At 50.4% G+C, this 25562-nt stretch overlaps 1 protein-coding gene across 1 annotated transcript; it reads right to left on the bottom strand.

Moving 5' to 3' along the window:
- Positions 1–5350: 5350 nt before the first annotated feature.
- Positions 5351–14649, bottom strand: PAX1 (paired box 1). The gene is made up of 5 exons (XM_049869766.1): positions 14373–14649; positions 13306–13935; positions 11560–11702; positions 10794–11016; positions 5351–5442 (listed from the first exon to the last, which is right to left on the bottom strand). The coding sequence occupies exons 1-5, from the start codon at positions 14647–14649 to the stop codon at positions 5351–5353; spliced, it is 1365 nt and encodes a 454-aa protein (XP_049725723.1).
- Positions 14650–25562: the final 10913 nt, after the last annotated feature.

Below are 25562 nucleotides of genomic sequence, written 5' to 3'. Positions count from 1 at the left end.
TTTTAGCTTTCTGTATTAAGCTAATGATAATTATAACTTGTTTGCCAAATAAGCATTTTGTTTTTTATGTTTCACAAGCTTTAAGATCCAATTCAACTCTTTAAAAAGTCAACTTTCTCTAATTCATTCAACTATTCTGCTTAGTTTTCATCCAAGACAGTCGTTAAGTCAAAACCATGTAAAGAATTTTTGTTTTGTTGTTTATTGTTTTTGGTAAAATAAAATCCTATAAAGCTAAACCCACAATCACCAGTGACTGGGAGAACTTCCCAAAGTTAAAATTGTGTGGCCAATACAAGAGGAAAAGAAGAGAAAATGTTACAGGATAATAATGTAATTTCATAACTGAATGAACACTCCCCCAGCTTATTTCATCCTTAAGAAGAAAAGAGTGGAGACAACCCAGGTGGTTAAATTGTAATACAGTCGAAATTCCATCACCCGTGAAAACTGTAATTGGGATTCCACTTGTGGACTTGGCCAGCCCAGGAACAGATGTTGGTCCCAAGGAGGAACACAGGCTGCTTCTCCTGAAGAAGAGCTCTTCAGAGTGAAACAAAGGTTTCACCTCGAAAGAAATACAATTGAGTATAATTATTCCAGGTGTTTAGAATTCCCAAGTTGGACAGGGGCTCAATGTGTGATTCTCATTTTATTAACTGCCTTGATAAAGAAGTGTCCTTCCTCCTTGCTCTGTCCTTAAAAAAAAAAAAAAAAAAAAAATCCAAAAACAGAGGAGTAAAAAAAAAAAAATGGCGATCCAATAGTTTGCCAGCAATATCTCAACCACAGGACATTTCCTCAGTGAGTGAGGCTATATTTCAGACAGCAAGGTCAAGGGGGAGGCCAAATATCATTTTGTGTGTAATTCTCACCCCTTAGAAGAACAGAATCGAATGTTTCTCATTGCATAGCCTGTCTGGATGCACAATCCTTTCAAATGAGTTCCTTAGGCACGTTCTGATAAGATTCTAAATTTCTATTATTTGGTGTAACTTTGAGCAGGTAGAGTCTTTTGAAAAGAAACCCAGACCAATGTAATTCTAGCTACCGAAGCTGATGCTAGGAAATCTACAGCATGCTTTAACCCAGGCCACAGCTCAATTAAATAAATCCCATCCTCTAACAGGAGTCAAGAAACAATCAAACCCGGCAGAGTAATGCAAACATGGTTGTCAGTGAGTGCTGTGAACTGCGGACAGTTAGCCCTTCAGGAGGTTAATTTCACAGTGATTCCAAGCAAATTTGGGATGGGGAAAAAGGGTGTTTGTGTCAGTATTGGATATTGGAGATTTGCATTTTATTTGTATCCAGGTAAGGCAATCCTCCTCCAGGCAGCAAGCATGGAGGCAGGTTCTTCCCCACCCCTTTGCCTCTGTCTCTCTTGGCCTAGAGAAAGCCCCTTCAAAGAAAAGGAAAATTGTGTTACCAAGTCCTCTTGCAGCTTTGAATGTCCTTTGGTGGTCTGTAGAACAAGTCAGGAGAGTGTCAGGAAGGACAAATCCACTTCAAGGGAATTAGAATACAATCTAATCATCCGTAAAGCTCTGTGTCTTCTCCCTCTGTCTTCCTTCCCTTTGGTTTGCCTTCTCCTTGCCAAAAAGCAGCCATCGTCCCCAGGGAAGTTACTACAGCCTGTTCTGAACACCTCCTCCAATAACGACCACAACAAAATCCTGCCTTTATTCATTTAGGCAGAAGCTAGTCCTCTTTACAAAGCCCGTTTTTAGTACACCCTTGTTGAGATGCATCCGTGCAGGAAAATGTGATGCGAAAGGTGGAGTCAAAGCTGCTCGTCTACAGAGATCCGCTCTCCCGGCCGTACCTGTGTGTACGCGGTACAACTCTTTGGTGTGCGTTTTTAAATAGCACACCCAGACACACAGGTGTCCCGTTTTAAGCATCGTTTTTCTGGAAGGATTCATAAGATACCGTAATAATGCTGACTTTTAAGGAGAGGGAAGAGGGCAGTAGAAACTTTCACTTTTCATTTAATATTTCTGTACTGCTTGAATTTTCTAATGACGTACTTTTAGTTTTATTTTATGTAATAATATTACTTTTATTTTTTCAAAAATGTCAAAAGAGTTATCTGAGTGGTTGGATTACTTTTTTTTTAATTTTCTTTTTGGTAATTCCCTATATTCTTTTTAAAATTTTTATTTTTAAATTAAAGAAACAAAAGGCAAGTGCCAGTGCAGTGTTAAGCTGCCTTTGGGGAATGATTCTTTCTCGAATTATTCTATCCTCTACAGCACCATGAAATTTTCCTCCAAGTCCCTGGGACCTCCAGAAAGCCATATACACAAAGAACAAAAATGCGATATTCCAATGCGATCTTTTTAAAAATACTTAAATTTGTAAAAAGTAACGACTCCCCTACCATTTGTGAACAACCGAGTGAAGTCATCTCCAGAGACATGGAGCGATGCTGGTCTAGTCTTTCTACAGGCCAGCTGGCAGCATGCTTTATCCATGGGAAGGTGCATTTCACAGACGAGGACCCAGGGTTCCGAGAGGTCACAGGCCTCAGTTGTACTACATCACAGCAGGGATTTAACCTGAGCTATTGGGGTCCTTCTATGACGCACAGCCTCAAGAAATTTGCTTCCCTGATTCCCCACCACTAAATGCCAGCACCTGCTGGCACTGTGCCTGCAAGTGCTGCCCATCTTCTGTGGACACTCACCCCAGAGCCATGTAACTCTGAGAGTCCTACCTCCAGTCACAGGCTGGGGGATAGGATGGGACAGGCTTGGAAATGGCCTTGCTTTGCAGGGGCATTTAAAACACAAGCCTGTTCCATCCTTCCTGGGCTGCATTCCCAGCTCTTCTCCCCTTTAACCCTGATCAGCTCAAACACAGACGTGGGAAGTTGCAGGAAAATGAGGACGGAGACAACTCAGAGAGAGAATTCGGTTGTATAGATCCTCATTTCTTCAGAAAGGGATGAGATGCCTTCTTCCTGCCCAAGCAGCTGGCCCTCCTCCAGGCAGCAAGGACGGAATCATGAAAATCCTGCAGATGAAAAGATGACGGAGCGTATAAAGCTCATCTAAACACATGGGGACAGGCTGAAACAACGGAAAGCCAGCAATGCTTCACTCCTATTATCATGGTGGCCAGCTTCTCCGCAGGCTGGGCTGGCTAGTCAGGCTGGGGAGCACAGATCTCAGAGTGGGGACCCCAATCCTGGCTTTCTCATGAGACAATGGCACCCGGTTTCCATGCCCAAGGCCTGTAACTCATAACTTGCTATACAGCCCAGAGAAAGGAAATCAAATCTGTAGCCACCAACACTCCGTCAGTAAAATGGGACTTTTGTTGAAAGGTGAGAGACTTGGAAAATCTGGGAAGAACATTTCTATGTTGAAAAACAAGCAAATACTCTCTTGTGAATAATACCTCTTACTATTGTAGAGATGCAACGAAAGTCATTTCCCCGCTTTTCCCCTCTATATCCTGAGCAGATGCACACCAAGCAGGCAGGTCCTCTTTACTACTATTAAAATCAAAAACTTCTTTTCAAAAATCCTGTCTGTCAGTTTCTAAATTGATGATTAGAGAAAGCCAAACACAAAACAGTACAATTAGCAGGAAGCCTCTTAGATTTGCTAGCCTGAGATCATTTTCTTCAGCTTTTAGAATGTTAGGAATGTTCTGGGGGAAAGCCCCCAATTGCTGCTCACTTCACTGCCTTTTGGCCAGTTGATTCCTGTAAGAATTTACTTAATTTTAGGATGATGTGTGCATATTACCTCTCTACCTCAGCTCCCAGGACTAAGCCCCGAGATGGCAAGAGCAGGAGGGGGGACCTGCAGTCAGGCAAGGCTGTCTCTTCCCTTGGCTGTCCCGTGGTGGGCCAAGGCTGCCCCATGGCAAACACCCTCCTACTTCACTTTCTCTTCCTCCTCTTGCCCAACCTGGGCTGCAAGTGCTGACAAGGAAAGCAATCAAGCCATTCCCTCCTACTAAAGTGCATCTTGAAGGCCCGGGGAGAGAGGAGAGGCAGAGGTCGGTAACACTCAAAGCAGACACAGTCAGCGCTGTCCGCCTTCACAAGCGCACTTCAGGTGCTCTCGTTTATTCCACGGCTGCAGGTGACAGCAGACACCGGTGCCGTTTTTATGACTAGAAATTTGCCATTTTATGTCCAGGCTTCCACCCCCAGTGCGCCTGAACTTGGAAGCAGTTAACAGCTCTTGTGTATGGCTCTAGAAGACACTTTCGGGGAGCGGGGGAGTCCTCTCCCCACCCCACGACACAGACACACCTTGCAAACCAGAAGCCCAAATGCTCCTTTGTACCCCGAAGCAGCTTGTGGTTTAAATTAACTAATGTGCTGACCCCTGAACACCAAAAAAGACAGGGACGGTGCCTTTACCGTTCGTCAGAATTCCAGTGTTGGGAAGGGGGCACTTCCAGACCGTGCGGTTTTCTAACAACCGAGACCACCACCCGCTCCAGGGGCTCCTGCCCCTGCCCCGGTCTTTTAGGTGACATCACCTCTGAGGAAGCAAAGAGAAGCCCAGCTACTGGGTAAGGAGAAAATACAGATTTCCAGACAATACGCTTGGCGGGAGGAGGTTGCGAAGGCAACAGTTCACTGGGTTTTTGTTCGGTCTGTTAGTTATAAACATACACAAGAAAAGGCTGTGGCTGCTCTGTCCGCGTCCTCAGCTCGAGGGCAGGTGGGCTGAGGCTGGGAGGCAGGGGACGCACTCAGGGGTGGGGCTGAGTCCTAGCTGCCGGAGGAGGGAGTGAGGGACTGTCTGGGGCGCTCCTGGATTGGGGGGGAGGGTGCGAGGTTAAAGGAAAATGAGTCCTTGATTCTAAAAGGCACAAAAGGAAGGAGGACAAGGAATTGTTCCGATAAACCAGAGAAAAGAGACCCAAGAAACAAGTAAACAGAGAAAAGGGGAGTGGGGGAGAGAGGAAAACAGAGGACAAAGGCAAGGAAGGCAACGAAGCAGAGTGAAAGGGAGGAAGAGGAGGAGGGCGGGGAAGAGCAGAGATGGGGGAAAGAGAGGGAGACCGACAGACATGCCTGGGGAAATGAAACAAAACAAAACAAAAAAACCAGGCTGGCGGGACCCGGGAGGCCAGGTCGGGGCAAGGATCCTGACATGGGTGCAACATTCTAAAGCCAAAGTTCGGAAAAGGACTAAGAAACCGGGCCGGTGAAGGCAGTGTGGCCGCCCAGGTCAGCGTGCAGGGCTGGGGCCGGTGAAGCAGTGCCCGCGGGCCGACTCCAGTGTCGCGTCCTACTCTCCTCCGGTCCTGCCTGCGCGCCCCGGGCGCACGCCCATCCGCCTCCTCCGGGCTCGGCTCAGCTCGGGGAGGGCTGCGCCTAGGAGGTGGAGGCCGGGATGGGCAGTCCGTGTAAGCTCCCGAGGGCGTCGGGGGTCTTGGCGCCCGGGCTGGGCGGCTTCCGGTCGGCGGCTGCGGAGGAAGCACAGGGGCGTCGGGTCACCGCTAAGCGCCGCGCCGGCAGAGACCTGGGGGCCCCGACGCCCGCCAACACTGCGGTAGCGGAAGCATCTGCCGGCGAAGACTGAGCAGCAAGCGCGCTCGAGGCGACAGGGGTTCAGGGAAGAGAGCAGGGCCCGCGCTCTCCAAGGGCCTGGAGCGCCCTTGGCGCCCGCCCATCCCTTGCCCTGAAGTCCGGCCCTGCACCGCGGCGCTCCGGGCAAGGCCATTTTGCTGGTGTTCCTCTACCACTCACCAAGCGCAATTCCCTTTGCTGCCCTGCGTCCCCTCCTCCAAACCGAAAATCAAACCCGTTGCCGTCGAGCCAATTCCGACTCACAGCGACCCTATGTTACGCTCAGAGAGACGCTGCCGACCTCGGCGCCCACAGGGAATCTCTTCAGATCCGACATCAGGGAAAGGGAACTGGGAGTTGCAACCTGCACGGCCCTCCTGCTGCCCCTGCCAACCCTACTGGTGCGCCAGGGCCATGGCGGCTGAAAGTGAACACCAGCGGCTCGGGACACTTGTGGTGGGCAGGAGCGAATCTTGCGGAGACCTGGTCACCAAAGGCTTCCTTTGCCACAAGCCTGGAGCGGCAGGATTCCTCCGACATAGGGCGTGAACATAGGACGTGAACACACTTGACTGCGCTGTGCCCACGCCGCCAGGAGTCCAGATTCGCTCACCGCTATGGCCGTTAAGCGCGTCCTGGGGCCTCCAGGCTTCCGGATTGACAATGGATTTGTTGATTGGGCGGCACTCCACGCGACGCTCTATTATTTAGGGTTCGGGAAGGGTCCCAAGTTTTGCTACTGGAAGCCTAAAAGTGACGCCGCCATTGCGCAACCTCTGTTTTTCTGGCGTCTTGGCTTCGGCATAAGGAACACAGACTTGTTTACAGCAAAAGGGGTCTGTTTTCAGTTTTCTTTTTTCCCCAGCAAGTTCTTTAAAAGGGAAGCTCAGAGCGCCTCTATTTGGGGTGAGGGAGAACTCTGGATTTTTTTTTTTTTTTCTGCAGCTCCCCTGTACCCGAACAGCAACTCCTGGCGCAACTTGTTAGGACTGCCCGGAACCAACACCGGTGTGGAAGGGTGTACCCCCCCCCACACACACCTGGTTGGAAGAGGTCTAAAGATAGGCCCCTCGCCACCGCCGCCACCACCACCACCACCACTCCCCGCCCCCCAGCTCTCTTTCCTAAACACAGTTGTGACAGCCCAGCCAGAGAGCTTCGCAGGTCTTTTCTTTCCATCCTGTACACACATCAAGGTAAGCGCTTGTTTAGAAAACACCTGAGGAAGAGGAGGTTTCTCAGTCCTTGCAGGTTGCCTCAGAGACAATAGAGAATATGAATCCGGAGAAATAAGCACCCGGGAGCCGAGGACAGACCCACCCCACCCTGGAGGGGCGAATTCTGCTGTCCTTTTTAGCGACTGGCGAGGCCAGCGCCTTCCCGTCGGCTCTCTTCTCCCCTCCTTTGTCATCCTGAGACCCTGTGGCAACCAGGGTGTGTATGTCGAGTGGGGATCTCAGAGGGGCTCTGCAGGCTCGTTAAACTCAGGGGGCAAGAATAAGGACAGGCATTTTAAAAATATTGGGATATAATCTGCCTGCGTTTGCAGGGCGCGTTGGGGTGCTAGCGGGGGAGGGGAAGAATGCGCCGGGCTGGGAAGGGACTGGGTCAAATGAGGCTGGAGTTGGTGGCTGCAGGGTGCTCTAGCGACGTTCACTTATAGAATCAGTCCTCCAAGAACTCATTTCCGAGCAGAGATAACTGGGGAAAAAAAGTTCTCTTTAACAAACCAACACTTTTTCTTTGTGCATATGCAATGTCTTACAGATTCCATTTCTGAATCTTTAGTCTTTCCAAAGGCTAGCCAAGAAGGACTTTAGAACCACGAGGTTTTGGTGGTTCCTGAAAACACAGGGTAAATATCAGTTGCCTTGAGGAGATGCCTGGTGGGTCTGTCACCTGCCTAGGGAAGAAAATATATGATCATCACCTGTCTATGAAAAGACATTTTGATGGGTGGTGAGATTTCTTGAATGCAAGCCCTCGAACATGTAGATCAAATGGAACTTCCCTGTTTTTCTCCCAGTTCCCAAGAATTAAAGTTTTCTTTCCCCAGGTGAGAGATATAAATCATACTTTCTTACCTACATAATAGGTAACCCAGATTCACTACTGTTTGCCAAGATAAAATTAATAAATTTTAATGCATAATTTGATATTTGATCAGGTAACCGTTGAGATGCTTATTTACAGGATGGTAGCTAGTACGTACATACATAATCACATTGATAGGTTGTCTGCCCTCAAGTTGAGTCTGACTCAGAGTGGCCCCTACAGGATAGAGTAGAGCTGCTACTCAGCTGTAATCTCCACCAGAGCAGACCACCAGGTCTTTTCTCCCTCGGAGCCACTGGTGGGTTTGAACCAGTGACCTTTTAGTAAGTTCTTAACCACTGCACCACCAGGGCTCCCTGACTTGCTCTCGAGCTATCTATGCTAGATGGCCAAAAATATTTGTTTTTTTACTGAGCAAAACGCCCTGTGTTTTTGTAAATGCTATTCCTACCATTTTCATGAATTGGGCAATTAATGACAGTGAGTTGTCTCACAGGACAAGTATCTTTGAAGCTATTAATTTCTTAAGCAAAGATTAGAAAGTAAAAGGCAAAGATTCAAATCATTTTGTCTTTTCAAAGGCATAAATTTGAACTGAGGATTTCTGGCAATGAGAAAAGGAGTAAGAAATCTATAATTCAAGGAAGTATGTACTTCTCGCCCTGTGGAAAAGGACAGATGGTGCATGATTATTTTTACGGTCCCAATCAAAGAGATACACTTGTATACCAACTGGAGGCATCATTTTTTAATAATGGACTTGATTTATTCAATTCTCCTTTTACCTGCACCTTTAAAGAACCATGAGGATCAGGCAGTTTTGTTCATTTAATAACTAGCCTTGCTAATTGTTGCTGTAGATTTTGAAAATGGGGTGGGATGTTTCATGATTTAAATGGTAAGTGCCACAAGGATGCCAGCACCATTACATAGCCCTCATTTCTGAAGGGAAAGTATCATCTAAACAAAATCAACCACCAACTAGTCTAAATGTTGAAAACTCTCCCCTGAACTAACTAGAATGAGTTTAGAATTCAGAACTGTATGGTTTAGCTTTGGACTGTTATCTACACTTCACAGCTTGTTTTTAATGGGGAGAGTGGAATGCCCCAGGACAACGTGGCTCTATTAGAAAACGACCTTTGAAGACAGATGGTCCTTGTGCTAATTTTTTCTTTTCCTTTGGACCAAACTACAGGAAATCATTTAAAGTTGTGGAAATACTTCTGTAATTCAAATAAACCTGCTTAGTTAAGTGATTTGTTGCTGAATGTAATGAAGTAAATTTCATTTCAATTTCTAATCCAACTGATAACCTAGATTGTTGAGAATAGACCAGGGGCAAGGGAGCTAAGCACTCACCCTGAAGCCCCTACCTGTCCTTACATTTAAAGCATAAAGGAGTTCTACTTCTCAATTTTTTTTTTAATTTCCTTCACTTAGATTTTCCTATAATTGAACAAGTGGTATTATCCTATTATTTAAAATTAAGATTAAAGCATAAAGGAGTTTTAATTCTCAATTTTTATAAATTTTCTTTACTTGAATTTCACTAAAATTAAGCAAGTAAACATTATGCTAATATCACAGGATGTTTTTGCTATAGGGAAGGTAGAAAGAGAAAAATACTTTGCTCCCCCAATTGCCATATCAATGGCATCTTAATCCTCTCTCTCTCTCCCTTTCTAGCTCTTAGACCATATCACCATGTCTCACTGTGTCTCACAGAGATGACTCAGCTACTTGCAAATAGCACTTTTGGCCTGGGCTTCACTAAGGAGGAAGTCCCCTCCTGTCCCCACTTGCCCTATTGCTACCTGCCCCCCTCCCACCTGCTAGGCAGATCAGCTAGTAACAGTCCTTTCTTAATAGGGGAACACTCCTTTGCCCCATCCGGCCCCCAAGGCTGTGCCCTGCCCCCCTCTCTGCAGGGGCTGGAATGCTCTGGGGTGATGCCTTCCTCTTCCAAGGCCTTTGCAAACTGCTGGCCCATCCAGATCTAAATACAGGTTGGTTGGCAATCATGAAATCCAGCCCCCTCCTTTCCCAATGACAAAAATGAGAACATAAGGTAGGGCGAGTTTTTCTCAAGTTAAAGGAAAAACCAGGAACCAAAGGTCGGGGTAAAAAGATGCCCCCACACTGCTGGCTGTTAGTAAAATACCTCAAATCTGTTAGTTGGCTTATCAGGGAGGAGATTTATGGAAGAGAAGATTTAAGAAAAGGAGGAGGAGAAGATAGAGAAAAACAGGCAGAACTCTGGATGCATTTCTCATGGACAGAAAGAAAGAAGGGTCCAGAACCACACAGTTCAGAAGAGCCTGGATGTAGGGACACAGGGCTGAAATGCTCTCTGCTTTCCCACAGGCAGCATTTTTTAAATGAATCCAAGGAGAAAGCAGGCCTGGTAAAAAGGAACCTGGAAGAAACAAGTGAGCAGTGTCCTATACACGTCCAGGTGTGGATCTCTATGCAGAGTCAGGCTCCCCAGCAGGTCTAACGCAGAAGGCAAAGCTCCACAGACCACAGAAAGAGGAGCCGGAAGGTGTCTTCTAGATTCCTCTATGGATGGAGAGAGAAACCAAGGCCCAGAGAGGAGCAATAACTTGACCAAGGGCACAAAAGCCAGATCCAAATTGGAAACCCTGGTGGCATAGTGGTTAAGTGCTACGGCTGCTAACCAAAGGGTCCGCAGTTTGAATCCTTCTTGGGAACTCTGTGGGGCAGTTCTACTCTGTCCTATAGGGTCTCTATGAGTCAGAATCAACTCGACGGCACTGGGTTTTTGTTTTGTTTTGTTTTTGGTAAGCCCAGTTCTCCTGTTTGCCAGCCTGACACTCTGTCTCCTCGCTCCATACACTCAGGGGTCTGCTTCTGAGATGGGGGATAGGCCTGGGGCCCCTTGCAACCCCAGCGTACCTTCTAGAAACACAGGCATACACCTGTTAGAAATTAACCTGCTCCAAGAAGTTACATGCATAACATTTAACAGGCAGGATGTCATGGACCACCCGGGTTGGGTATTTCAGGTTCTCTCCCCACCACACACACACACACACATCCACACACACATACATACACACGCTCCCTCTCTCCCTTTTTCTTCCTTTTCCAGGCTCAAACCCACTCCCCAGCACCCCTGCAGCCCCCAGGTCATCTATCCCTCCCCACCCCCCACCCCCGCGCCCCTCACCTTCTCGGCTGGGATGCTTGAATGTCAAGGCTGCAGCGAGCTCCCCGCCGTGCACGGCCACACTGGCCCCGGGGGGTGCGAGCGGGGGGCCTTGTGCCTGCGGCCAAGGCGGGCCCGGGGCGAGGTAGCCGCCACCCGGCGCGCTGTACACGCCGTGCTGGTTGGAGGCCGGGTAGGCGCAGGCCGGGAGGAAGCTGCCCACCGCGGAGAGGCTCGAGGCCGACTGGGGGTAGAGGGGACAGATGGTCAGCCAAGGTCATCCCTGCGGTCTCCCTCCCCGGCGTCTCCAGCAACTCCTGGGTGGGGGGATCCTCATTTCCCCCAAGTTGTCCCTGTCAACTATCTCCACGTGAGGCCTGGCCTCTAATATTAGTAGTCAGAGCTCTTTTTTTTTTAAATCCACTGTAATCATTATATATAATCTATATGTAATAATTGTAATAATACAACGAGAGGCAGGAACACGGAATTCATTCTGGATTTAGACAAAGTGGGATCCTTAACCTATCTGCGGTTCGGGATTCCAGCTTTTTTAGCAAAAGTATCTTGGCCAAAGGCGAATCAATCCCCCTCCGAATCCAGCCAAACTTGAGAGCTAGAGAAAAGGAGACAAACACAGAGTGCACTCACTTTGGCACGCGTGCTCAACGGGCTTAGCAAGTTCTCCCTCTCTCTCTCTCTCTCTTTCTCTGTCTTTTTGTCTCCCTGTCGTCTTCTATCCGTTCTGCTCTGTTAGTTAAAGATATGTTCCCTGCTGCTCAGTTACCTGAGGGTATTTAATATCCGCCTCCAAGGCAGGTTTCTCGAGCCCATTCACTGCTTGGGTGGCCGGGAAGGCGGTACGATTCACGCCGGCCCAGTCTTCCATCTTGGGGGAGTAGGCGGCGCCTTCGCTCCCGGCCAGGGCCCCTGTCGGGCGCACAGGACACATTAGAAGGGGCGTCGGACCTTGCCCAGGATACTACCGCTGCCCACCCGCCAAATCGTTTGCACACGCGCCTACAATCACCCGGCTAATGTATGAAAGCCCGGCCGAGGAGTTTCCCAAACACGTAAGGGTGGTCAAACACTCAGAAAGCGATCAGAGGCGGAGTGACCACCGCCCGCGGAGTTTCCCTTTCACTCCTAGCCGGGCAGAAAGGAGCGAGGCAGCTGGGCCTGCTCCTCGCTCCTCTCAGCCCTCTACCCGCTTCCCCCGAAATGGAAGATCTGGCGGGGAGGCGGCCTTTTGGGCAGAGGATGGGCGCCCTCAGCCAAAGCAGCCATCCAGTTCTCCAGAGGCAGTGTTTGGAGCAGTGCTAGGCCCCAGTTACGAACTCACGGCAGCCTGGGGAGAATTACATGGTCTCTCAAAGTTTTGACAAGCATCTGGAGGTCTAGGCGACTATCCTGCTCCGAACTGCCTCCAAAGACAGACACCCGAGGCTCCCCCAAAGAGGCGTCAGCTTCGCGACCGGGGCGCGACTCGGGCGCAGATCTGCTCGCCATGCACGTGGGTGCGTACGGACCGAAGGGAAAGCTCCAGATCTGAGCGTAGGCCCAGCAGAGTCACCTCCCAGCCTGTGCCCACCGGCCGCTCTGGGGAAAGCTTTGGCCCCAGCCGGCTTGCCCAGGCTGGGTTCTAGCCACGAGAAGAAACGAAGTGTGTGTGTGGCCCTAGAAGCGCTCCGCTACTGCTGAAGCGAAGCAGTCCCGCTCTCTTTTCGCCGCCCGTTCTATCTCCTGGGATTCCGAGAATTCCGCTTCATCCTCCTAGGAGCTCGCTATCCCCCGCCCGCTTCTGAAGCAGGAGTCAGTACCAAGGGACAAGAAACCCAGTTCCGGTCTGCACACGTCCTACCGGAGCCCGGCACGGGGGTTGCCTCTAAACTCTCCCTCCCTTCACCCCCTCCCCCCACTACGAGAGAAATGACCACCGGTGTGTTGAGTTAACTGCAGGCGAAGGGCAAATCCTCGTGAGCTTTCGTCCGGAGTGTCCCGGATGCCCATGAGGCGGTCCATCAGAATCCCTGCTCCAGGTCCCGCAAGGCCCGGGCCTGCTAAAGATCCAGGCCTCTAGGTAAGGACGGCCACACATCCTCTTTCCCTGTTATTCAAAAGACTCTCTGCACCTGGGGTGGACATGGATGGAACCTTTTGGGGTACAGCGATGAATCCAGACAGCTAAAGAAAGGTCGCAGAATTCCCAGAGCGGTTTATATGGCCTAGATCTGGCGACAGGGGTTTGCAAACTCTTTACTAGTATGAAAAAGCGCAATTTCAGGCCTCCGAATTTGTGGTCGGCGATTGCTCTTCCATTTGGGAAATATTTTTCATATTTGTCCTAAAAAGTTCAAGATGTCCGAAGGCTCCCACAGAAGGCCCGCGCCCCTGGGACCTCCCCGGCTAGCCTCGAGCCCTCCCCTGAGCCCGAACCGGTCGGGGGAGGAGGGTGAGTGTGACCCCCGCCCGCACGCCCGCCCGGCGAATTCTACCCCTTTTTGGAAGATTGCGGAAGGCCGGCACGACTGACCTGTTTGCTCCATAAACGTCCGGATGCCCAAGATGTTGCTGACCGAGTGCGCCGAGGGCCACGAGCGGGGGATGCTGACGTGGCCCGCCGAGCCCGGGACTCCGGAGTGGCTGCCCATTTTGGCGCCAGTGGGTGACACGGGGCTGGGGTAAGGGTACTGGTAGATGTGGTTGTAGGGCAGCGCCGGCTGCGGCGGCGGCTGCTTGCTCGCCTCGTAAGGCCCGGGCTGCGCTAGGCTGCCGATCTTGTTTCGCAGGATGCGGCTGATGGAACTCACCGAGGGCACGTTGTACTTGTCGCAGACGCCATCGGCCAGCAGGCGGTCGCGGATCTCCCAAGCAAAGATCCCGGGGTCTCCCTGCTTGTAGTCCCGGATATGCTTGACCACGTTGGGGGTGGTGACGCGAGGTTTGCTGCCCCCGATGGCTCCGGGCAGGATGGAGCCTGTCTCGTTGTAGCGCGCCAGGATTTTGCTCACGCAGCCGTGGGATACGCGCAGCTGCCGGCTGATGTCACAGGGTCGGATGCCCAGTTGCGCCAGTTCCACGATGCGCAAGCGGATGGCGTTGGGCAGGGGGCGGCCGTTGACGAACACGCCGCCCAGCTGGTTCACTTCGCCGTACGTCTGCTCTGAGGACGGGCCCGGCGAGAGTGAGAGGGCAGGGAAAAAAACACCGGCTGGTTAGCCAAGGTTGGTCGCGCGGGGCGAGGGACCGCACCCAGGCTCGCGTCCAGAGGAAACAAGTAAACCCGCGGATCCCCAGACGGCTCGGAGTCCGAGGGCAAACGGCCTGGGTCGGGCTCCGGGAGTGGGAGCAACTGTAGGGACCGCGAAGAAGGGCATCGTGCGCTCCAGCCCTCCTTTCCCTTTTGGCGTGGCTACTTAGGACGCCCTCTCCCGGGTCGCGCTGAACTGCCCCGCGAAGGCTGGGGACTTGCGGAGAACGTAGCTTGCTCGGACCCCAGGACCGAATAGCGCAGGGAAAACAGACGAAAGGTATAGGAGGTGCCGGGACAGGACCCATCTCGTCAGCCCTCCCGCGCCCTGCTCGCTGCCCGTCCCTTACCCATGGCGTGCTGGCCAGCCGGCTGCCTGGCGCTGGGACGGCGGGGGCTGGGCCCAGCGCAGTCCGGGAGAGCTCGGGCGCCGCCGCCGCTGGAGAGGCATAGAGGGAGGGCGCGCGCAAGCCGAGAGCCGCGGCGGCCTGGGCGCGGGCTGGAGACGCGCCTTGCGCCGCCGCCGAGCGCGCCGCCGCTCGCCCCCCGGCCCGCCGCCGCCGCAGCAGCCGCGGGTTCCCAGGACACTCTCCACGCCCTCGACCCCAGGCCCAGAGTGAACTTCATCCGATTGGGAGAAATTCGTCTGACCGGGAAGCTGCAGCGTGCGGGGATCAATTTGACGTGTCTTCCACGTCAATCTCGGCAGTCACGCCGGAGAGGCGCTAGTTGGCAGCTCATTGGTTCCCGTCACTGCGCCCGGGCGTCCCCCGCATCCGCCCTGAAACTCTACCCCCTCCAGCCCTCCCACTTCGGCCTCCCTCCACTCCCCCTCCGGAGCCTTCCCCCTACGTACACAAACACCCTTCCCAGCCCCAGCTGGGCCTGGAACCTTCCATTCTCTGCTCCCCTCTTAGTCCTCTCCCCCCTCGGGCTTTGGGAGTGATGGGGAAGTCATTTTAAGTTTATTAGTACTATATTAGTGCTAGTATTAATACCAGCACTAGCTTCGGTTTCAGTTTTATTACCATCCCCGGCACCATTACTACTACTAAGATATTAGAGAATAGAAATTGTTCATTGCAAGGTAGTTGGTGTGTAGCTGCCTGGTGAGGAGGACGCAAGACCGGTTACAGGGGAACTGACCCCTCCCCAACCATGGTCTCAGGATATCTTTACAGTGTCTAATAGCCACCAACTCCTCTGAGGTAGTGGGAGTGATTTCGTTGACTGGAGAGGGACACGTTCCAGATTCTGTCTCCTTGAGGCTAGGCTGCCCACTCAACTCTTATTTCTTAAAGAGGTGACAGAGGGGGCAGGCCGGAAAGGGAACCGACCTGCTGCCCCCAGGGGCAGGTACCTGACGTCCTCTTGACCACAGGCGCATCCTGGCATTCGCCAGAGGCCTCATGGGTAGCCCTCGCCCTAGGCCTGAAGGGTGATCCTTTTCTCCCAAGTCCGGGAACCCCGCACTCCTCCACCCCAGAGTAGCTAGGCCTTACCTTTCCCAAAGCACCAGCTCTTTCTCTTTCCTTTAATAGGGAGTTTGCGCAGCCTGAAGCCTTTGACTCCGGCATTAACCGCCAATCCTTTTTTCTATTTTTATTTTGCATCAAGGCCCAGTTCTGGACCCCCCAGACTGTGGCGCTAACCGTGGCAATTCCGGGGAGATCCCTGCGGCGGGGGCCGGAGAAGAGCAGGTGGAGGGAGAAGCTCCTGGTTTTACACCTTAACTGGCACAAAGAGCCCGGCAGAGGTTGGCGCCGGGGAGTTCCGAGCTAGGAGGCGAAAAGAGAATCTAGGAGGGAGCCTAGGAACAGGCACTGTTTCTGGAACTAGCAGACGCTTCCAGCTCTCCTCAGGAAGCGGGAATAGCAGGCCCCTCAATAAGCCCAGCGCCGGGAGCCGTCAGAGCCATAGCCCATGCCGGCGCAATGATACTGCCCGAGGGGCAGATGGATCCGATCATCGCAGCCAGGGAGCAGCGGCGGCCAAAGCCGTGACCCCTGTCCCTCCGCTGCGGGGCATCGCTGGCTCCTAATCAGCCTGTACCAGAGTGTCAATTAAAAGGCCCTGAGCCATAAATCTCGGGCTCTCTATAGGGAGCGCTAGAGGCCCTCCAGGACTGGGGCAGGGGCCACGGAAAAAGGAAAGCAGATTCAAAAGAGGCGAGAACTCTCGTTTCAGGCAGCACGGAGAACACAATTCAGCCTCAGGTTCCCAGAGCCTTGGAAAGGCCTCGGGGACCAGGAAGAGGTTTGATGGCCGGGGTACTGGGGAAAGGACACGGAGGATGATAAAGAAACGGTTTGGAAGGACCAGGTCTGCGACCCCCAGTCCACCGAGTTGGTGTTAGGACTCGGGGGGGGGGGGTGGAGGAGATTGGATTAAGGTGCATAAATCGGAGCCATCGCGGAGCAGAGGACTGGGTGCGCACAGGCCGCTGAGAGTGAGTACGCGCCCACCCAGCTCTCTCCTGGTCGCTTCTGACCCAGGCTTTCATCTCCTGTATTTCAAGTCAGGCGCTCGAGCCCAAGAGGTACTGGGGAAACCCAGCCACGCCTCAGCCCAGCTCTTTCCCATGCTCCTGAAAAGCAAGTAAAACCATTTCTTTCTCCTATGGGTGAGGAGTGGACAGGCGCGCTTAGGGAAGGCTTTATTTAGCCAGTCGTGCCACCCTGACGGCCAGTTTGCCCCTAACTGCCTCCTGAGGGGAACATCCACTCCACCTCTGCGCACAGAGCACAGGGCGCTGGCAGGAAGGCGCAGCCCACGCTGAATCCCCTCTTCCTCAGCGAAGGCCACCCGAGTTTGGGGGGAGACAGTTGAGGATTGCGCCCGAAGTTCTCCCGGGTGGCAGAGCCCGGCAGCCGTCGCTTCGCACCCCACGAGCCAGCTGCGCGGAAACCGGACCACACAGTGCTCGCTGCAACGCTCTCCAGCCGCGAGTTTATAGTTTGTCGCCCCCTGTCGGCCCCTGGCCGAGCTCCTCGGATTCCCGCGCTACAGGCTGGGCTAGGGTTGAGGTGGCCCAAAGGTGGGACTGCGGAAAGAAAAGTCTCCCCCACATTCCCGGGATGCAGCTTGGCCCCCTCCAAGACCTGGGGGTGGCTACGTGGTCGGCGCCGAACGCGCAGATGAAGAGTTGGCGGGTTCCGCGATTTTGCTAGGTGGGCTTGGCGTTGCAGTTTTGCACTCCCCAGGCTCAGCGCGCTAAGTGGAGAGCGGCTCCCAGGGGCGCCGGAGCCACGGAGCTGAGGTCGTGCTCCCGGCCCCAGGAATCGACGCGTCCGGCTGCAGCCGGCGTCCTCAGGGGTGCAAGAGGGATCGGAGTCCTCCTCCCCCGCAAGCCGGCTCCGGGAATTGGCCCAGGTTCTGAGAAAGATAAAGAAGGGAGGTGAGCTCTGTTTCTAACGCGCGAGACAAACAGGAGGCAGGAAGTGGTGCCTGTCCTCCTGGGGTCTGGGGTTTGGCGACAGAGACGGCTGCGGGGGAAGCCTCCCTGGCTGTTCACCTCCCAACCGTGAACGCAGCGACGGGAAGTCAGGGCTTCGGGACAGCCAGGGACTCGGTAACTCAACGCTCCTTGGAGAGGCAGTTGCCCCACTTCACATCTCTTGTGTCGTTTTGGATTTTGGTGGGACTGTTTCTCTGGAAGTTATATGGGTGCAAACAAAACATCCTTGTCGAGCACGCCGGGGTCTTCCAGGGGCGCAGGCGTTTTGGGGCCCCTAAGGAAAGCCTAAACAAGCAGATGAATGCCCCTTTCTGGCCCCGCAGGGCTGAAGGAGCAACCGCGGAGCCGGGCGCGCCGGGGCGCGTTTCGATTCTGCCTGGAAGGACCTGAAGGCAGAAAAAACAGCGGCATCCCAGGAGGGTCCTCGGGCGAGCCGGGGCCTGACTAACGACCAACGCGGAGAACCCCCGCTCCCCGCCCGGGCCACAGAGCCAGCGCGGGCTCTGGGTGAGCAGGGCCAGGACCCGAGAACTCCTTCGAAAGTCCGAGCCTCAGGCCCCCTTAGCCCTATTTCGCGTCAGCTTAGATCCAGGTTTTCGCTGTATTTTTAAGACACTGTGCGGTGAGTCGCCGGGTTCAAACAAATCGAGTTTAATTTCCTATTTAAAAAAAAAAAAAAAAAGGTAGTGCAGGCTGCGGTCGCGCTTTATGCATAGTGGGATTGTTTGTCCCCTGACCCCACCGCAACCCCTCAAAATTTGCAGAGGCGACTCCGCCACACCACACTTAAAAAGAAGAAGGAATTTGATAAAAGGAAACTGAGATGCGGCTAGATGCAGTGTAACCTGAGAGAGAGAGAGCTGACCTAGGTCAGGGAATTGCAAGCCCTTAGAGAACGCGCTTTATGCGAATTAGCTCGCGGGAAACAGGAATGTGCGAGAAAACACCAGAAAGGCGGCTGGCTGTGAACTCTACTGTTGGAGGACGGTGACCGGAGGAGGGGGGAGGCTTGGTGGCTGAATTGGCCCCTGTGCGCGCTGTCCGCCCGGCGCCAGGCTGGTGCACACTCCCCACCGAGTGTACCCGCCCTGGGAGACAGTTCTTTTGCTTCCGCAGTCCCACCCGTGGGAGGGGGAGGGTGCGAGGCGTTTCGAGAAGCACCTTCGGCTCATGATTGGGACACACAGACTCCCCAGACCCTAAATGGAAAGTGATGAAGACGGTGCCAATTAGACTTAAAACAGCCCCAAGAGCAATCAATGCCGTCCTCGGCTTCGCCTAGACTCATTCCGGCGGCTTGTTTGTATTCGGCCAGCTTGTGAACTCGGTGGACTTGGAATCGGTTCTTGCCTAGCTTCGCATTTTATTTGTTAGCCTGGAAATGTTTATTATTGAAAGCAGGTCAGGTCAGCTGTGAGATGGCGTGTTTCCTTCTTCACTGGCTGCTGACGGCGGGTAATGTTCTTGGAAACGCATGATGAGATAAGGGGGGAAAAATCGTTTTCCTAAAATGAAATGGATAAACAAAAATAGATGAATATTTTCCGCGTGAGTGGACGGCCAGACTTCGGCAATTCCGTTCAGAGGCATGAGAGAAACAGACATCAGAAAATAAACGTGCGATGAAACCCCCACTAGAAATAAACAAGGAGAAACTGAGCGTCGCGAACGAAGATCTGAGACACTTTCTACCCTGAGATGCAGGGATTCTAGCACTGCATCATAACGTTCCTTTTCCTCTAGAAACGTTTTAAACGGAGCACTTGGGTGCGAAAGATAAACTAAAGGCGGCTGCTGCCATTCGTAGGAAGCAGCGTTTTCTGTGAGCACCGCGAAGGAGCAGCGGCTTGTCATTCTTGGGTGTGTGTCCTCGGGGCTGCACAGTTCAGGGTTCTGTTTTATGTTCTGGTTCTTTCCCTGGAGGTGGGCATGTGGAATAAGCCTCGGTTTCCTCTTACATGAGATGATCCCTAGTGCTGTCAGAGCTACCTTATTTCATTCCATCAACATAAAAGCCTGCAGAAGGTGCCAGGCACTGATCAAAATCCCACCTCGGAAACAAGTCCTCGAAAATGTTTATGTGACAGTGTTAAGAGCCCAAACAGCAATATTCAGATGGAAATATTTGGGAAACTTAAAATGTCCCTGGGGCATACGTATCTCCTCCACAAGTCTGGGTCTTTGGAAAAGGGAAGATCTAGAGTGGCCACAGACAGTAGTGGAGTGACTGCCTTGGAAAAGACAGCGCTGTGGGAAGGTCTCTTCCTGATTAGAGGGTGCTCCTGAAGATTAGCTTTGCTCCCCTGTAAATACTGGCTCATGTGAGGCGTCTACACTAGCCCAGCCAAATTGGAACCGGCTTGAAATGCACTGCCATTGAATGCAACAGTGTCATTCTGGAAATTTCTGACCCTTCGTGGACATAGAACCTGGAGAATGGGCCAATGACACGTGTGGAGCCCTTTTTTCTTGATTAAAAATAATGCCCTGTCAATAAGTTGTACACCTGTAAAAAGTTTAATTGGCAAAACTTCTGTGATATATTTACAACAAAGACCAAAAAAAAGGTAGCTGCTGAGGTTGCTTACATGCAGCCATACACCTCACGAGATTTAGTTACTTGCTTTGGAGGTTTAGGATCATGGTTTCATGGGACATTCCCAGTTAACCGGCCTGATAACATGCTTAGTGCTTCTACCCTACCTCCTAGTTTGTTGTGTAGTACCTGGGGTCTTAAAAGCTTGCAAGCAGCCATCCAAGGCACAACAATTGTTCTCTATTCACCTGGAGCAATAGAGACGGAAGGACAGTTAGAAATAGGTGGAGGAAATGGAACGTGTGGCTAATTGCCTCCATGAACAACTGCCTCCTTCGCCACGATACCAGAAGAACTGGACAGTGCCTGGCTACCATTCCTGAACATTTTGATTAAAGGTTATATAGAAGAAGTCCGATCAAAAGGGGGAATATGTAGAACATAACTGAACATTCTCACGGACTCCAGACCCTTCTGGAGCCATGAAGGCTGAATAAACCCCCAACGCTATCTTTAAACCTTAAACCACAAATATTCCCTGAAGTCTTCTTAAAACCAAAGTTTAGCTTAACTAGTAAAGAATGTCTTAAGTATTATGCTCTTTGAAGTTCTACCTATATTGGATCAAGGAAACACTGGCGGCGTACTGGTTAAGTTCTATGGCTGCTAACCAAAAGGGCAGCAGTTCAAATCCACCAGGTGCTCCTTGGAAACTCTATGGGGGCAGTTCTCCTCTGTCCTATAGGGTCACTATGAGTTGGAATTGACAGGACAGCAGTGGGTTTTTTTGTTGTTGTTATTGTTTATTTGCTTTTTATGGACTCGAATAGACAACAGTAACTCGAAAGATTGGATGCGAAGCGTAGGGGCCAGTGAATTTGTTAATGAGGGAGGAACAACTCCGAAAAGAAGGGTGAGAATGGTTGTACAACTCAAAGAATGTAATCATTGTCACTGAACTGTTCGTGTAGAAATGGTTGAATTGGTGTGTTTTGCTGTGTATGTTCTCAACAACAAAAATAAAAGTATATCTTAGTAAGTATTTTAAAAAAGAATGTCCAGTTGATCCATTCGCTTACCTGGATTTGTCCTACTTCTGATTAAAGATCAGTACTCTCCAGTTTCCAGCACACAAACGTAACTCAGGTGCTGGAAATGGGGTCGTTAGGAGGATTGCAGGAACTCTGTTTAATAACATGTCAGCCACAGAAGATTATGAAACTCTGTGGATGGACAGTCCCCCATTCCCTTCCTGACCACCAGCACTGACCCTGGGTTACTCAAAATTATAAATCATAATTATGTGTTAATTTATTTTTTCATCTCCAGCATACAATTTAGAAACATGACTATTTTTCAGACTAAAAATTTTGTTACAGAGATATGAGTGTTTGTTTTAAACTTCAAAGTATAGAAGGCTTTTATAACTGCGTATTTTTGTCAAAGTAGGATTGTCTTCATATTCATTACTCATATGCATCTCTCTGTTATTTCTCCCTGCAATGCCACTCACATCATTTTCCTAGTGAGAAATCCCGTGTCCTGTAGATGAGCTTTAAGACAGAAGGGATTTTTAAAAAATTTTTATTGTGCTTTAAGTGAAAGTTTACAAATCAAGTCAGTCTCTCATACAAAAGGGACACAAGGGATTTTTCCCAGTGAGTTAGTACTGGTCTAGTTTGGTCAATTTTAACTAATTGTTGCTTGATATGGTCCTTCAATTGCTGCAGTAGCCCGGTGCCTACTATGGAGACCTCCATTGTTGCTGTGCTGTCCAGGCCATTCCTGCTCCTAGCGACTCTGTCTGACGAAGTAGAACTGCGCCACATTTCCGAGGCTGGAATCTTTAGGGAAACAGACTACCAGTCTTTCTCCCAAGGAGCGGCTGGTGGGTTCTGGTGGGTCGAACAGCGGGCCTTCAGTTAGTAGCCAAGCGCTTAACCACTGCGCCACCAGGGCTCCTTTATAGGTATGTATAAATATATATAATATGCCCTCAGTGCAGTGATGGTTTTAATTTGCTCCCCTCCCCTCCCTTGTGTATGAGCTATGGAGTTTTATTGAAGACTCCTAGTGCCTCCGGTTTTGATTTAATGTTTTGGAGTTTGTGATCTCATTGCCTGGTATGGAAAATATTAGACAGGGTCTGCAGATTGTGTGCAGAAAAAGATCCGCACCACCACCGTGGGGCGAGTGCTTGTACCCAGCAAGAGCCCGACCGCACAGCCATCCACAGTGTTCAGCTTCTGTATCTTGGGACAGAGGCTCTGTGGGCTAGTCCTCTTAGGCAAAAAGGTAGTTAAGATAGTGATTCTCAAAGGCGCCTGCCCCTGGGATCCCTCGGGGAGCTTTAAACATCTTGATGCCTGCGTTCCATCCCCAGGGAGTATGATTGCACGCGTCTGGGGTGCAGCCTCGACGCAGGCAGTGTTACCAGCTCCCCGTGGTGATTATAACGTGCATAAAGTGTGAGAATCTCTGCTTTAGGAAGGCAGAAGACGGTGTGACTAAATGCTTCTGGCTTTGCGTCTGTTTCCAGTCTGCCCGGGAAAGGCTGGCGGCTAACTGACCTCATGAAGGTGGAAATCCTGCCCTGACACACGCAAACGCGTTTGAATCCATGCGGAAAGCGGCTTTCCCGGGAATTTTCACACCGCTTCCCTTTGGCCCTCTGCGAAGCAGTTAAGAACTCTGCCTCCTTAGTCTCTGGCGGACCTAGGTGCGCAGAGTTTACATCTAAGAGCCCCCCGTCTCCCTCCGCGCGCCCGCGCTCGCACAGGTGAGGCACCCTGCTGGTTAAGTGGAGCCATCTGTTCCGGGAGCCATACGGGCGCCTGCGTGGAGGCGGCGGCGGGCTTAGCCCCTGGCGCTGACACAGATCGACGGCCAGAGAGGTGGCAATGGATCACAAACGCTCCCCGACGGGGCAGGGGTGGGGGGAGGCAGGTGAATCCAGTCGTCCGAGTAGGTGGGCGTGGAAACGTTGTAACACTCTTCTCTAGGCAAGTAAATAGCCGGGCAGGCACCGTCCCTAAGTTTCTGGTTGCAGCTGAGACATACTGAATCATCTTAAGGGGAAAAAATAGTTTATGGTTTTTATGATTATTGTTATCAACACTTTTGAACTGCCAGGTACCTTGGCAGGGGGGAACCCTTTTGAAACAGGTGACAGCAATGCTGGGTTTGTCGTCCCGGAGCTGCTTTTCTCCGCGTTGCTGACTTGTGAGAATGAAAGAAATGACTAGTTCATGAACCTCCAGGATGAGGGGAGGAGAAGGGAAAAAGTCTCGGAAATTAAAAAGAAAAAAAAAAGCTCGTTCTTTTCTTTTTCACTAGCCTCACATTTATTTTATTTTTATTGCTCATAAATGAACAATGATTATATGCTTAAGCATTTCCAAAATATGTATCATTTCATTTTTAAACAAGTCTACGGGAAATCTGGAGTAATTCCTTCACTACAGGTCCTTTATAAAGAGCCACCTTAGTTTTAAAATCCACTACTTTAGAAATAAAGGACTTGTGATGTTTGTACATGAAGAACAAAATTAATGTCACTGATTTGTACGCTTAAAAAACATGTGGAAATGGCAAATATTTTTATTCTACATATATACAGTGAAACCTGTGAGAGCCGGAGCTCGGAGCTCCGGGGGACTCCCTTGGTTTCCAGGGTCTCACAACTTTCCCGCCTCTGGCAGGATGCAGCCTTACCACTTTTCTCTGGCTCCTTTAGGAGGAAAATAACATTAGAGTTTTCCCTTTCTGACAGGCTTCTGCCTTACGCAGGTTCTGGCTTTCAAAAGCAGGTTTTAGTGTATCTATATTTACCACAATAAAAAAAACTAAACGTTTGTGTGTGCAGTGATTTTTTAGACTCCTTTCAACTATAAAATTGTGTTCCTAAATTACTACTAAATCTAAGAGAATAAATACACCAACTCTTGTGGGACTACCTGTTGCTCATCAATGAACACACAGCCAATAAATAAATCAACAGTATCTAAAAGTGGGACTTTCAGATCTTGCTTATTTTAAAAAATCTTGTATGGGAACCTCTTGGAGAGAGGTTAAAATGTGTATTTTAGAAACTGCATCAGTTTTTCAAAATACTTCATAAAAATTACTTATGTTAATTTACTTTAATAAGATTATCATGTTTATATTGTTATAAGTTAATGTTAAAATAATTGAACCCCAACCAAAATAATTGAAAGGTATAGGAAAATTAATAATAATAATATCTTAAACTAAAAACCTGTTGTCAGCCTGCGGATTCCAACTCATAGGGAGCCTATAGGACAGATTAGAGCTGCCCTATAGGGTTTCCAAGAAGCTGCTGGTGGATTCAGACTGCCCACCTTTTTGGTCAGCAGCAGAGCTTTTACCACTAAGCTACCAGGGCTGCATCTTAAACTAAATTGCCCTTTAAATAATTCCTTATTTCTCAGAAACAACCAGAAGCTTAAAGGTTATGGGGTTGTCATGCAACACAATAATGGATACTGAACATGGCTAGAGGACTGTATACTTTATGAACAGATAGGCTGAGAAAATTCATTTTGACAGGGTTTCTAACTGTTTAGACATTGGCAAAGTGGATATCTGAATTAATATCTGTCAGGCAGGGAAATACTCAGCATTTGGAGTATTACCTCTTGACAGGCCAACAGCTAGAGTTTTGCTCGCCTAGAACAGAGCAGCATCAGAGAGCTGTCCACTTCATTTTTCATAATAACGCCTCCGTTTGAGCCAAAACCCTGCTTGGTTTACTTTCGCTTCTGTAATTACGTTTTACAAGCTATAATCCAGGTCATTGTGCACGGGGCTGGTCTTTGCATGTGTGGGACATGTGTTCATGTTTGCCATGTCAGCCAACTGATTGCAGCAGAACAAATCTGGCTCTTTCATCTTGGTTTCCCTTTAAACTGGAGTGTAGGTGACTTTCAAAGAGGGGCTGTGGGATTGGCTGGGAACAAGTGAGGCAAGTGGCAAAGCTGGAATTTGGAAGAACAGCCTTAGATGAGGTTGGATGGTGGTTTAATAGAGCTCCAGGCTTGAGGTCCTTCTCAAAAGTAAGCCCTTTTAGGCTACACTCTCGCTGGCCCTTCCTTCCAGAGAAAACAGGGACTTAATTTGATGACGCTCTGTTCTGCTCGTGCCCTTAGAGCTTTTCTTTGCATCTCTAATTTTTAAGCTGCTGGGAAGGTTGGAGAAATTTTTGAACAGATATTTGAGCACATGTATGTGTGTATGTGTGTTTGCTGGTGTGTCATTGCACACAGAGGGAGGGTCTACACATCCTCTTTAAAGCACAATATCTATACCACTTGTCCATTGCCATCAAGTCAATTTCAACTCATAGCAACCCTATAGGCCAGAGTAGAACTGCCCCATAGGGTTTCCAAGGAGCGGCTGGTAGATTCAAACTGCCCACCTATCGGTTAGCAGCCGAGCTCTTAACCACTGGGCCACCAGAGCTCCACAGTATCTATAGGCTCTCAAATTCATATGCACCTCAAAGTCAGAAAATGACCTGGCTGCAGA

The sequence above is a fragment of the Elephas maximus genome, chromosome 25 (genome assembly GCF_024166365.1).
Source record: "Elephas maximus indicus isolate mEleMax1 chromosome 25, mEleMax1 primary haplotype, whole genome shotgun sequence".
Lineage (NCBI taxonomy): Eukaryota > Metazoa > Chordata > Mammalia > Proboscidea > Elephantidae > Elephas > Elephas maximus.
Note: the sequence above shows the minus strand (reverse complement) of the source record. Positions and strands in the feature narration are given on the sequence as shown.

Bases quoted from the DNA above. Each gene is read 5' to 3' on its own strand.
- PAX1 (XM_049869766.1), bottom strand. From the start codon at position 14,649: ATGAAGTTCACTCTGGGCCTGGGGTCGAGGGCGTGGAGAGTGTCCTGG. The intron at 13,936-14,372 runs GTAAGGGACGGG...GCCCGTCCTCAG, and splicing joins GGCTGGCCAGCACGCCATGG to AGCAGACGTACGGCGAAGTG. The intron at 11,017-11,559 runs GTAACTGAGCAG...CTCTACCCCCAG, and splicing joins CGGATATTAAATACCCTCAG to TCGGCCTCGAGCCTCTCCGC.